Source organism: Ylistrum balloti, unplaced genomic scaffold (assembly GCF_031769215.1).
Source record: "Ylistrum balloti isolate Yb309-2 unplaced genomic scaffold, AGI_CSIRO_Ybal_v1 Utg371356, whole genome shotgun sequence".
In the NCBI taxonomy this organism is placed as follows: Eukaryota; Metazoa; Mollusca; class Bivalvia; order Pectinida; family Pectinidae; genus Ylistrum; species Ylistrum balloti.
In genome coordinates, this window is record NW_026782719.1 from 20,892 (window position 1) to 34,763 (window position 13,872).

The 13,872-nt window shown below is 33.2% G+C and overlaps 1 protein-coding gene across 3 annotated transcripts in view; it reads right to left on the minus strand.

Annotated features, from left to right (window-relative positions):
• The window catches only part of LOC132562144 (disks large homolog 2-like), a 200,188-nt gene that overhangs the window by 4,312 nt on the left and 182,004 nt on the right, over positions 1–13,872 (minus strand). For all 3 annotated transcript variants that reach the window (XM_060226871.1, XM_060226873.1, XM_060226874.1), the window contains 10 exons: positions 13,607–13,709; positions 12,783–12,959; positions 10,670–10,733; positions 9,720–9,843; positions 5,970–5,996; positions 3,736–3,783; positions 2,375–2,476; positions 1,774–1,946; positions 1,145–1,254; positions 82–173 (listed from right to left, as the gene is read on the minus strand). In XM_060226871.1, coding sequence (XP_060082854.1) covers positions 82–173; positions 1,145–1,254; positions 1,774–1,946; positions 2,375–2,476; positions 3,736–3,783; positions 5,970–5,996; positions 9,720–9,843; positions 10,670–10,733; positions 12,783–12,959; positions 13,607–13,709 — 1,020 coding nt within the window. The remainder of the gene's footprint in view (positions 1–81; positions 174–1,144; positions 1,255–1,773; positions 1,947–2,374; positions 2,477–3,735; positions 3,784–5,969; positions 5,997–9,719; positions 9,844–10,669; positions 10,734–12,782; positions 12,960–13,606; positions 13,710–13,872) is intronic.

Below are 13,872 nucleotides of genomic sequence, written 5' to 3' on the forward strand. Positions count from 1 at the left end.
ACCGTTGTTTCATATCAATTTTTTGACGTGTATTAGCACATCATCTGTTTATCATGACGATGGAAAGTTGAGGTAACGTACCTGTAAAATATTCCCCAAACTCTTGCTCCAGTTTCATAGTTCGTTCGTAGGTCAATCTAGCTTGTTCTTCTGTGATCCTTTTGTTCATTTCCCTGAAACAGCAGAGGAAACAGAAATCAGTGGACAAAAGAACAAAAATATGTGAACAACCCAGGGTGTTTAGCACTTTATCAAATCCCCCAGCTTAGAGGTAAAATAGTTTTTATCCAAAGTATATATTATTCATCACAACTGCATCTTGTACTAAATAAGTTCACTGCAGACCTAAGGCTGATTTCCAGTAACACTATAGTTCTCATATACAACCAAGAATCAAGATAGGTGGTCAGTATGATTTTTGTGATAGGTGATCAGTATGACCTTGGTGATAGGTGGTCAGCTTGACCTTGATGATAGGTGGTCAGTATGATTTTTGTGATAGGTGATCAGTATGACCTTGGTGATAGGTGGTCAGCTTGACCTTGATGATAGGTGGTCAGTATGACCTAGGTGATAGGTGGTCAGCTTGACCTTGGTGATAGGTGGTTAGCTTGACCTTGATGATAGGTGGTCAGCATGACTTTTGTGATAGGTGGTCAGCATGACCTTAGTGACAGGTGGTCAGCTTGACCTTGATGATAGGTGGTCAGCATGACCTTAGTGACAGGTGGTCAGTATGACCTTGGTGATAGGTGGTCAGCATGACCTTAGTGACAGGTGGTCAGCTTGACCTTGATGATAGGTGGTCAGTATGACCTAGGTGATAGGTGGTCAGCTTGACCTTGGTGATAGGTGGTTAGCTTGACCTTGATGATAGGTGGTCAGCATGACTTTTGTGATAGGTGGTCAGCATGACCTTAGTGACAGGTGGTCAGCTTGACCTTGATGATAGGTGGTCAGCATGACCTTAGTGACAGGTGGTCAGTACGACCTTGGTGATAGGTGGTCAGCATGACCTTAGTGACAGGTGGTCAGCTTGACCTTGATGATAGGTGGTCAGCATGACCTTAGTGACAGGTGGTCAGTATGACCTTGATTATAGGTGGTCAGTGTGACCTTGATGAGAGGTGGCCTCTATACTTACATGATAGATGTGGCTGATTTAGGTTTGATTAGGACAGCCACTGGATAGAGTCCTGCTACTTGTAATCGCTTTATAGCATTCCCACTCACATCCAATATACAATGCTTTCCCTGCAAATAGAAACAGCATACTTCAATATCTTGGATTCATTTTTTTTCCCTCTCCATTACTCTGATCTTAAAACTGGAAATTTCTCGTCCAAGTCTCAGAGTGATAAAAGAAAAAAAACTTTTGCGAATCAATGATCATGAGATATGGCTACACATCTAACATCAACAGATAACGACCCTGGGTGTCATCATCATCTTTTTGTAACCATAACAAATGCTTGTGAGTTTTTCTCTTTCCTTACCAAAGAGTGAGAAAATGAAATATTTCGATACTGCTACATCATTTCTCTCCCCATAAATAAATTTCCCGCGGGAAAAAATTTTAAAATCAACTTCAGTAAGTGATCCCCTTCTCATCTTTGTTTATTTTCCATCAGGGAAAAATCTGGCAAGCTGATTATTTCCTAACTGATGCAGGTCTCTTGATAGGTGAATTGCCTAAATTATTATATGACCCCATCCTCAACAATGCTATTAGTTTACAGTGGAAAATTATTGAAGTCAAGAAGAGTTGTCTACCTTTTCCGCAATCTCCTTTACGGAGGCAACACTTGTGCCATACAGGTTATCGTTATATTGTCCTGCTTCTATAAATAGGTGGTTCTGAATGTCACGCTCCATCTGTTCCCGAGACTCCACAAAATGATAATCTCGTCCATCAACTTCATAATCTCGCTTGGATCTTGTTGTGTCTATGGAAAAAAGACGTTAATAAAGTTCAAGACAGTAATGTGAACTAGACATATAGTTGATAAAAAACCCAATGTCAGTAACATTCCCTTATCTAAATGTATCAAATAAATTCACGTTCCAATAAAAAAATTATGCTAGATAACTCCCATGGGATCTAACAATATTGGTGCTGTAAATAAATATTAAAATTCCATTTTTAAAACAAAATTAATAATTTTTGTGATTCCAGTACATCTATAAGCATCTTAAAAGACAAAACATCAAATTATACTTTATTATTATTATTATTACATTCTTAACGACCTATCAACACATAAAGGGGTCATTAGGGCCGTCAAACGGTAAAACATAAAAAATTATACTGACAATTTTCTGTGCCTTATTGTAATTGAATAACTGTAACATCAAGTGAAGGTGATATACTCACGGGGGACACAGCTTCCAAATTTGTCTGGGAATTCTGAGATGAGATCGTCATTGATTCTATCCTTAAGAGGACCTAGCACAATCACTGGTCGTGTGTACTTCACTGTAAAACATTTTCCAACAGACATAAGTTATAAATAGTAAAGTGAACATTCTTTTCTGTATTCACTGATAATTCACTCTCACAAACATTATCATATCAAGTTTGTAAACTTGGATATCAAAGTTCATGAAATTGTAAAAATTGCTATTTATTACATATCCTATGAAAGTGTCACACATGAACATTAAAAATTCATGCATGAAAAATCAAGCAACATTTCACTTTTATTATATAATATGTTTCATAAACTCTCAAAATATTTTTGAATTTTTATCTTTCCTATTGTGTCATTTAATGACGACCACAAGGATCATGTCCTAAATCTTATTGACCGTTGGTTTAGACAAACAATTCTCAATTTTCAGTTTTCTGAGTAAGTACATGTATTCTTGAAATTAGGGTTTTTAGGTAGAATGATGATAAAATATAAAACATACCTACATATGTATCTATCACATGTAATTGAAAACCGAGATTGTTCAAAATTTAATGTAAAGAAATTAGGCTTAGATTAAATGCTGTATTGATGATAAAAATAAAAGAGAGAGACAGCGAGAGAGAGAGAGAGAGGCATACAGAGAAAGGTATTTAAAAGCTTCAGACTGTGACCTTTTAAGATCAATATGCAATTACATCAATTCAATGTATCTATAATGTATATGTTGCAATGTTTTTTTCGATTCATAGACAGTCTTTGTTCATACCATTGAAAAATATTTTACATATAAATCTATTTATCAGTGACTTGTGTCCGTAAATATCATTCTAACAAAGAAATAAAAAAAATGAATAAATAAATAATTTTGTAAAACATTTCTATGAAAAGCTCTTAAAGGAAGGTCTACCATCTACTCAAGACGTATTGAAATTTTCCCATTATAAAATTGCTTAAGTAATAACATGGACGGATATGCCCTTCAGACATTTTGACCTTTATACAAGCATGCTATAAATCCTAGTAACTTTGGAATTCAATGTTTACAGATGTACAGACTTGGTAAAATCTTCACTGTTGTGTATGCAAAATAGCTCTGTGGTGGCCTTGAAAACCACAAGAAAACCAATAGAATGTTTTGAATTCTGTGGATTTGAACAGTCATGTATGGAGGCAAAATACAAGGAGTTTCCGTGAGAAATTGAGATTCAGAAAATATGATGAAGGAAATATTTATAGAGTATTAAATGTGGTTTTCAACATTGGTAATTTATTCATAGTCACTTCAGATGACAATATTAAAGCATTGCGTGACATAACTTACATTCTTGTTGTATGACAGCTTCGTAGGAGAGAATTGGTTCATCGCCTCCTGAAACACAAACCAGGTAGACTTATAAGTAAGCTGATCACACATTAGTTCAGAACTCCATCAGCAGTCAAGCTTATCACTATACCATCCAATGGAGTGAAATGAAGGGAAGCAACTCTAGGACATCAAAGGGACTCTAAAGAACAGGGTTTTATGTAGTACCTTTTTAAATATTTTAGAGGTATGATATAGCGCTGTCTGATACAAACATGGTGACATTTGACTAAAACTAATATTCAAATGCGAACAATTTTCAACAAGTAACTAAGCAGAAATTCTTCCAGTATTCATTTATAATCATTTTTTAATTACTGGTACAAACATTATAAACTCAGCTCTGTTTAAAACATTCACATGAAAATCCATAAACAAAAACACATAGAAAACATGATAAAACCCTGATCCTGGTTATCCCACTTGTAGTTCTATAACAACATTTGAAGCATTATTATGATTCCTTAAACAAATCCTGATGAACAAATAAACATGTTTTCAGTAAAATTTTCTTTTGTTTTGTTTCTATTTGATAAACTTTTCTCTCTTTTTTTTTTCCAACAAAATGTTTCCAAATTCTCAATTATTTATATTTTCATATAACACATTGCACAATTACCCAACACAGAATTTTTTGTGTAGTTTTGAATATCAGATGAGATTTTTTTTTTTTCCAAATCTAGAACAAATGAAGAGGTCACATAATAAGGTCAAACTGACATGATTTTTCTTCAATGAATTTTTTTTTTCAGTTTCCAAGAAAAATAAATAAATAAATAAATAAAAAAACAAAGGGAAAATTAAAAAAAAAAAAACATCTAAAGAGCTGACTAAAGGGAGACAACTGTCTACATTGAGGTGGTGGTAGGAATTTTTCACATCCATTCAGAATAAGCAAAGCACCCTCAGTAGTGTACTATTTTTTCTTTAAAAAAACCAAGAGAATACTTCAACATTCCTATATGTTTAAAAATGAAAGTTATGAAAGTTGAAAAGATTAATCTACTTGAAATAAGCGGAACAAAAACTGACAAAACATGATAAACCAAAACAACAAGTAATAAGATGAATTTGATTGGACAGAAATATTTACTGTATACCTTAAAAAATAAAACAATTATAACATATCACAAGCTTAAACTTCTTAAATAGAATGTAAACTGTAGGATCAATTGATACAAGCCTGTTCCAACAATTCAATTTACGGAAACAAAAAAGGGCCATAACTCCTTAAAAAATTTGTCAGAAAAAAAAGGCAAAACTATCATAACACTTAAAAAAAAACTTCTCATGTTCTCAGAAACTTTTCTAAAAATTAAAAATTCCAGTCTTCCTTGTTCTAATCTAAGAAAATGCTTTTTTATCATTAGAAAATATCAGCCAGCTAACAACACGACAATGACATCACAGCTATAAAAATAAACACTATCATCTATCTCAGTTACAGTCTCCTCACCTGTAAGTTTTATGACACATACACATGAAAAGTGGAAACTGTAAACATTTTCAAGCGTGACTGCTTAAATAAAAAAATTCCCACACATCTGATTGGCACAGATACACATTTCCCATGTAAAAGATGAAAGGATATGTTGTCCTAACAAACCAGTAATTATAATTTATACTCATCAGATATGTTAGAAGATAAAGATTTTGTAGAAGCAATAGAACAGAAAATAGGATTATTAGAGAGATATATTACTGTTGTCAATGAGAACTATGTCTTCCTCCAAAGGGGGATAACTCACTTACTATTTGTACATAACATATATTAAAAATAAAAACATCCAACCACCCTAGATCTATTTTCTTTGATTGTGTGCAGTGGTTAGTAATTTGATATAGCCACATTAAAACAGATGAAAAAATATCGGGTTTAAAATGAAAAACTAAAAATCAATTTTAATTGTGGAATTACCTCCCTTTAGTAAATAATTATATATAAAACAGGACATGAAATTTTACCCAAAATATTTGGATACCATCATAATTAAATAAGCTATCATAACATCATGTGAAAGCAAATAATTTCAGCAAACTGTTTCCATGATACTTATATATGACAGGTGAAATTGTTATCTGTTGTTATTTTTTCCCTTTAGGAAGACATATCCCTGACTATACAGAACAGACCTTTAGATACAGGTGTGGTCTTAACACAGTTTTTTAATGTTCAAGGGTGCTTTACTTACGGAAACTAGCTTCACTCTCAGCTGTACCTGTCCGGGGAAAAAAAACAAAACAATCCCAATCAAAAACAGGCAGGCCATTATCAGCTCTAATGAGGAAAGGTCCGCAAATAAAACAAGCCAAATTGACAGGTCAACACCAAACACATTATCTAACTCAAAACACTTAAAACAATAGAAATCTAATCACAACATTTATCTAAATGGCTTCAATACTTATTTCATAAAAATATCAAATGTTTAAACAATTATCCTTAGAAATATTTTGATTCATAAATGTAGGTAGTTGACCTGCCCCTAAAACATATTAGCCACATCCACATAATTCAACACACAGGCCTAAGATTTGATTTCTGATCTGCTCTCTCAAAATTTTTGTAACTTTCACTGTTTCACATCAAAATGAACTTGACTGATGTTTTTGTTTCATGTTGAATTTAAGAAGAACACACTTTAATACTAACTTTATCATTTCTTTTTTTTTGATTTAATCAAAACATAAAACATTTTCTGAGAGGCGTTCCCGATTGTTAAAGGGACGTCTTTGTGTAATTGTTTAAGTCTGTGTGATGATGAATCCTGAGGATTCTGTGTCACATGCAGCATTCCAAAATAATAAATTGGGAGCAAAAAATCTAAAAATAAATTGATCATAACATTTAATCATAAAGTACCTTTACCTCTAGAAAGTTTTATCTTATTTCCACAACATTTAACCTTAATAAAGTTACAGATGTTTGAAAAATGCATAAAAAGTCCATTTTTTGACGTCATCCTGTAATAATTTTCATTCGCATCACTAGCGCTGTGCAATACTTCTTCTTTATGGTTGTTTGTCCAATATGCAATTACTGTATGTCATACTATTTGATAACTTTCTGCTTCAAAATGTTTCTTAAAAGAGATAATATGACGGTGTATTGAAAACTGAGGTAACGCCCCGTAGCTGGTGACTCAACGACATAGGAACAAAGAAGTATCGAGTACACTGGAAATAGAGAAATCAACTAGCTAGCTATTTTAAAAACAGATTGTTATAATATAGGAAAACGTTCTATTGTTTTAAGTTTTTTTGGACAAACAGTGATTAAGAAATTACCAGAAAACATAGAGAAAAGATGAAAATATATTTGGGATCTGACAAATATATCCCTGCGTATACAGCAGTTTGAAGATTATTCATGAAGCACAGAAATATGAATTAACTGGCAACAAAAAGTTTCATAACTACAAGTACGATATAAGAGAACTCCTTCATGATCTAACTGGCCACAACATCATAACCTTTTGTATTGTATTGAACTTAGAGGGGTAGGGGTCTTTTTGTAGCAGTTTGCCGGTGGCTTCCTCACTGAACAACATACAGGAGGATCATTGTGTGCTATTTAGGGCAATTTGCGGTAAAGCGTCTTGTCCAAGAACGCAACAGCACAAATTAGTTTGTTTCTAAGCTTTTTAAGAAACACAAACCATTATGGGTAGTTGGCATTGAACTACGTACCTCAGATCTTCAAACATGGGGCTACATAGGTCAATAATTTTCTACCGAATGAGGTACTACGGCCCCCGTTATTGAATATAGCTGATGATACACAGCACTGGTGACAGGAGAAGGATATTTACACACTGGACGAAATCAATAAATTTCAACGTTTATATTACAACCAATTTGAAACCTTGCAATTAACTTTTAATAGGATATGTAAAGGAAGGATTATTTGGCAGCCAGCTATTAAATGAATACTTATCTGTTGTGAAAAATGATACAGTAGAATCAGCAACGTAGTTCACAGAAGATAGACAAGGTATATAAAGCTGACAATACCAAAATTTTCGAAGCTGGAATTGTTTACGTAATTATTAATGTACAGTTGTGTTCCCCAAGGCTAAGTTGATCAAACAAATGATACGTCTTACCTTATCTTTAGAAAAACAGATTTTTTCTTGAGTAAATACTATTGGTTCTGGAGGATTGGAAATATAAAATTCTCTGGGAAGCATTTATCATGAGTTTGTGAATGAGTGTAATATATTGTTACTAGATCATTGATAAATTGGACATATCACGTACTGAATAAATCAGAATCATTTTCAGGGATGTCAGAATCTTGTAAACGTTTCACAAAGTGTAATAAACGATTAAAGAGTGAAAATTAAAAAACTAAAAACACAGTTTATATCTTAAGGACAAAATTGTTTTGCTTGTTAAACCTTTTTTGATTTTCCGCTACAGATAAAATTAGAAGCTGAAATCTTCAGTGTTATATGAAGAGTGCTATAACAGAGATGTGACTCTTTACGAAGAAGACAAACAACATCGTAAGTAAGCGGTGATAAACACAGAAAAATCAATAAAGATACGAAAACGGCCATTAACGCCCGTTGACGATACAAATGAATCACTTCCATTCTACGGTTGAGTGAGGTAAGCAATGAAAAAGCCATGTAAGTAAGTAAAGACAGAAATAAAATATTTGCAAATTATTGGGAAAATTCTTGAAGCAGACAGGTTAAACAAGGAGGTATTAGGTAATCCGACATAAACAGTCAACTACCAACAGCAGCACAGCCAGAACAAATATAGCTGTGTTTCATCCAATTGTCAGGAATAAGGGGAGATAAGCAATCCGAATGTTTATAAGTGTGTTAGAGTAAATGGTAATTAGCAGAAATAAGAGAAATGTATTACCCTCCGCTGCGTGTTTGGATAAAAAAAAAAAAGTCATACATTACTGAAATGTTAATCTTGAAGACAGATTGTTATAAATATACCTATATATATATACCTACTTATTGTTTCCATTCCTTATGTGAAACTAACTTTACACAACTTTCCATTCCTTGATGTGAAACTGATTATACACAACTTTCCATTTCTTAATGTGAAACTGATTATACACAAGTTTCTATTTCATGATATGAAACTTAATAACTAACACAAATTTCTATCTTTTGCAAATTGTTATAAGAGTTGAGGAATATATTATTTTTAGGAAAACAGATCTTATAATGAAATGGAATTAATTTTTTTAGCACATCCACGAAAATACATTTTTTTTTTTCAGACTGAAATGAAATTTGATGTATCAGTATTTTGACTTAATATCTTTTTCCCTCATGACGTGACAATTTATCTGATATTTCAAAATCACGGCGTTGCTATAGGAACCGACATCCAATCACAGTTCCTCTAGATGTTATTAATCATGTGATCATAGCACGCTTCATGGTAGCTGTGTGATACAGATTGCTTACTTGCATGGTTATAGCAACAAACCTGTTATACGACCTACTAAACAGAAGTAAACTAACCTTCTTCAGGAAGTGGAAAATGACTTCATATATTTTGGTATCGGTTTTTAATTGCTTTATTTATAAATTGATCAAGAATTATACATATTGAAACAAATGTATAATAGATATTTTTATCTTTTTCAATAAAAGGAAAATAACCTTTTCTTAATTGTTAACTTTTTTAGTTTTTTGAAATTTTTTTTTTTCTTTTAATCAACATATTTCTCTCCATTTAATTTGTATTTTAATGCATCAATGGTTTATATTGACAACAGACACTGTAGCATAGATTCAGCAAAAGCATGGCATTCATTAAACTATAAAATTAATTGAAAGTATCAAGAGACAAAATTGTTTACCAATATTTCAGATTTTCTTTTATTTTTGAAGTAAAGGATATGAACATCATCACAAAAAAAATTAATTTTAATGTTTCTAAAACAAGGGGAGATAACTCACGTTCATCAGCACTGACTTCTTCACTACCACTTTGGTCTTTACTCTTCATGAATGGGAATTTTTTTGTGAACGAGAAATTTTTCTTTTTCTTTTCATTAGCAGCTGCCTGTAAGCTACCATTTGACTGCAAGAGAAAACAATATGAACAAATTTTATTAACGAAGAGACCCAAATAATTTACCAACGTTTTTTAACCTTCTCTGACAACTGTTTAAAACTACATCTATTCTGCAGCAAAACCCACACCCAATGATAAACATGTCTACATCAATATCGCTTCCTGTTGAAATGCAAACAAATCCTATAGCAACCAAAACAGCAAAAAATCTTTATTACATAAAACCTTATATCTGGTAATATTCTTTAATTAATATATTCATATAAATTACCAGGACAGAAGTTTAAATGGAGCAGTAAATTTATTATAATAGAATCCTCAACCAAAATCTCTCCAAGTATAAAATTCTTAAAAAGCAAATGTAAAGTATGATACTACAAAGAGAAATCACTCCCAGTAGATCCTGTTATACTGACCATATATGGTAAAGATTATTTTCTGTGATAGTTTAAATTTTCAGTTTTCAGAAAAAGCTTAATTTATATAAAACAAAGACTTTTCCCCACAAAATCATGAAATCTGAAGTTGGTACAAAATAATGAAGACAAATTATGAAAGCTGTTGAATTTCCTGATTTCATGAGGGCCAGAATCAATTGTTATTCTGAATTACTGTATATATACATGTTTTAGTGGTTGTCTTATTTTAGCGCTTTTCTTGTTGAAAGTATTAACTTTCAATGATAGCAGTTTCTGTATGTTCTTAATTCATCTAATCCTAATTTGCCAAAAATTGACAAAATAATGCAAGAAAATTTGCTTGCGCCAAATCAATTATACAGGTAAATAAATAAAATCAATTTTCTTGAAAATTGATACAGATAAGGTCTTACCTTTTCACTTGTTTTTCCTGTAAATTTCACATTTTTTAGCCGTGCCCTTTCCTTCCGATCCACACTGTAACAAGAAACAGACATTTTCTTCTATATAGCCTTGTCCAAAAAGGAAGTATATCTTGTATAATGTTTTTAGTCTATACCTTCAATAGGATAATGTTCCAAAAAGATAAACGTGTTATTATGACACAAAATAATTTGTTGACATACTGGAAAAGTAAGGTGTTTGAAAACCTAACACAAGAAGGCTTCTAGTGACACACTTGTCCATCCAGCTCTCATACAAGAGCTCAAGAAAGCTCTGAGTCAAATGTTATAAGTCAAAATACTAGTCCAGTAAGCTCTAGCTGTCACTGTAGCCGCGATGTCTTATCTGTACCAAACGGACACATTCTTCACTGTATGAATATAAGCCCTAAACAAAGGCTCAGCCTAGGACTTCTAATGAGCCCCAATCTTGGTAAGGAAGCTCTACCCAGGAGTCACAAGGAATCTGCAGTATGGGTCTTATAGAGCGGACAAATTTCCCAGTAAATCTGCGGTTCGGGACTTTTGGTCGAGTCACCAGTCTTCAGTGTCAATAAGAGCCTGACGCAGTGGCCAAACAAGGGGATTCTGCATGGCAGCTAACCTGCACCAACATCAAAACTGCAATATTGACTCTCAGGCTCGTAAGTCTGGGGTGGAACAAGTCATTTATCTGCCTGATGTCTATACAAACTGCTTTCTTAAACCCCGATCATTATTTTGTGACATGTAGGCGGGGAATTATTCTCCTGGCAGAAGGTGAAGTCTGCCCTCTTTCCCAGTCAACTTCTTACTGGTAAATATGTTATTACCTTAAGGATATAAATCTGGGTGTTTTCCTATCTCAGACAGCTGCTATTAATCGAATATTAGGAAGTTGTGCTCCGACAAATCATATGTGAAGTTTCTGTACAAGAATTCAAGGTCCAATTATGGAAATTTTCTACAGAAGCTGATGTCAGCAAAGTTAATACGTAACTAGATAAATCTGCAGATTCGCAGAAATGCAAGATTTCATTTCATTTTGAAGCATTGCAAATCATTTTACTTTCACTGCAAAATATTGATCCTTTAATGCATAAAACATACCTTCTACCATACAAATTGTGTTTGGGAAGAACAGAATGACATCTTAAGATGAAGCATTTGAACTTTGCTATTAACTATTTTTATTTTCTTGAATATGATATAATGATTGATGGGAGTTTTTTTTTCTTTCCCTCTTCTTTTGTTCAAATTTTCAATTTCTGGTTATGAAAAGACTGAAATATAGATATTGGCTGAAATAAGCTGTCTTGGAATATGATGGTTAAGTCAGTTCTGAAATGATTCCTGAAATATCCAAATGTTATCTGAAATATTTTCTTCCTTTAATAAAGGAATTACTCAAGTAATGTCTTAATTCGTACACATGGTAGCATGACATCATAGATATAGTGATGTCATCATATGACAAAGATAGCGATGTCATCTGTCATTATATTACAAAGATCAACAACTTCAGGCTAATTAATTTAGATATAAATAATTTGAAAAAAAAAAGAACAATCTGTAGAATCATAAATCTTTTGTTGAAGTTCAAATCTGTGCCCCCCCCCCAATTTATTCATTAATTATGTCTTTTCCACAAAAATTAGAGAAATTCCTTCCCCTCTTGCCATGAACATTAACAAGAGAACTGCCAACTCACACTGTTAATCATTAAACCTCAAACCATCATTACAGAGTGGTTTCACCAACTTGAATCTATATCCCAATATATTGATATTTGAACAGGAAATTTCAAACATTGACACCAAAAACTGGACATTAGGTAGTTCCCTCCGACTCTGAGAAGTAATGGTTATCTCCTACAGTAATCCTCTAACTACAGTACCCTCGTACGCTTGCACCAAAACTAAACATTTAAAGCCAAATGCTGATGCCAACGTTGGGGTGACAGCATAAGCCTCTCCCTCTCTATCAGAGACAACTTAATAATGTAACAACACTATGATATAAGAAGGTGCTACATGTACTATTCTTATTGTCATATTTTGTTACATATCTTATGTATGGTAGGGGAGTATAATGGATCACTGACCGTTTCTTACTGGGGATAATCCCCATGCCTTCCTCCTCTCCGTCCGGCGTCACGCGTTTCGCCTGCCACCACTCATCATCGCTAGCATTTGTCACGTGTAGAATATCTCCGTAACGGAATGGCAGCCCCTTACTGGGAAGACCACTGTCTTTGGATGGGTCGTAGTCAAACAAAGCTCTACAATACAAACATCTCCGAGATACAAAGTAGTTGAACTACAACATAAGGATGCATCTATTGCAAGTACTTCAGTGGGGTTTTTCTTCCCTCACGCTTAGTACAAAGCTTATATGGATAAGAAAATATATATATTTCAGAAGTTTGAAAATATTGGTAAGGATTAAAGAATACAAAAATTCCTTAGAAGAGGTTTTAGAAATTGATCAAGATTGAGGAATAAAAATATTCCTTAAAGAGGTTTGAGAATGTTGAACAAAGATAACAGATATAATTCAGTTTATAATATTACTGAGTTTTGGGTTTAACAAAATGAAACATAATAAACTTATCCGGTCACCAAAGCTTGCTAAGGTCTATGTACAAGATTTTTGGGTAAAAATCTCTCCAAGATTTATTCAGACACAAATAATGAGAAGAGATAAAAAAAGCTTTCAATTCCTCAGAGAAAAATTCCTTGAATGACGCACAGGGAATTAATTATTCCAATAATTTAACAAGCTAGCATATTAATCAATCACTTGTGCAAAGAACCCTCAACAATAAAAACTGCCAAAATCTTCTAAACAATGAAATAACATGCTTCTGGATCTATCTTAACGATGCTTGTATCTGTAAATTTTTACTTTCAATATAAAATTACATACCTCACATAAAGAGTGCGTTTCTGTGTAGTACGTAAGCTTCCTGTGCTTGTGTTCATCATTTGTTCCCGTAAATCCTGTATCTTGGCTTCGAATCGGTTATATTCTGAAGAACAGTAAAGACATGGAGTGTCAGTACTTGAACTGGTGGATGAATAAGTATAAGTATCTGTCCTGTATATCAAACATTTCTCTCTTTCTATTTAACATTTACCCTCTAGAACGTTTCAGTATTCACCTCACACCGAGGGAAGCGGTACAGACTCGAG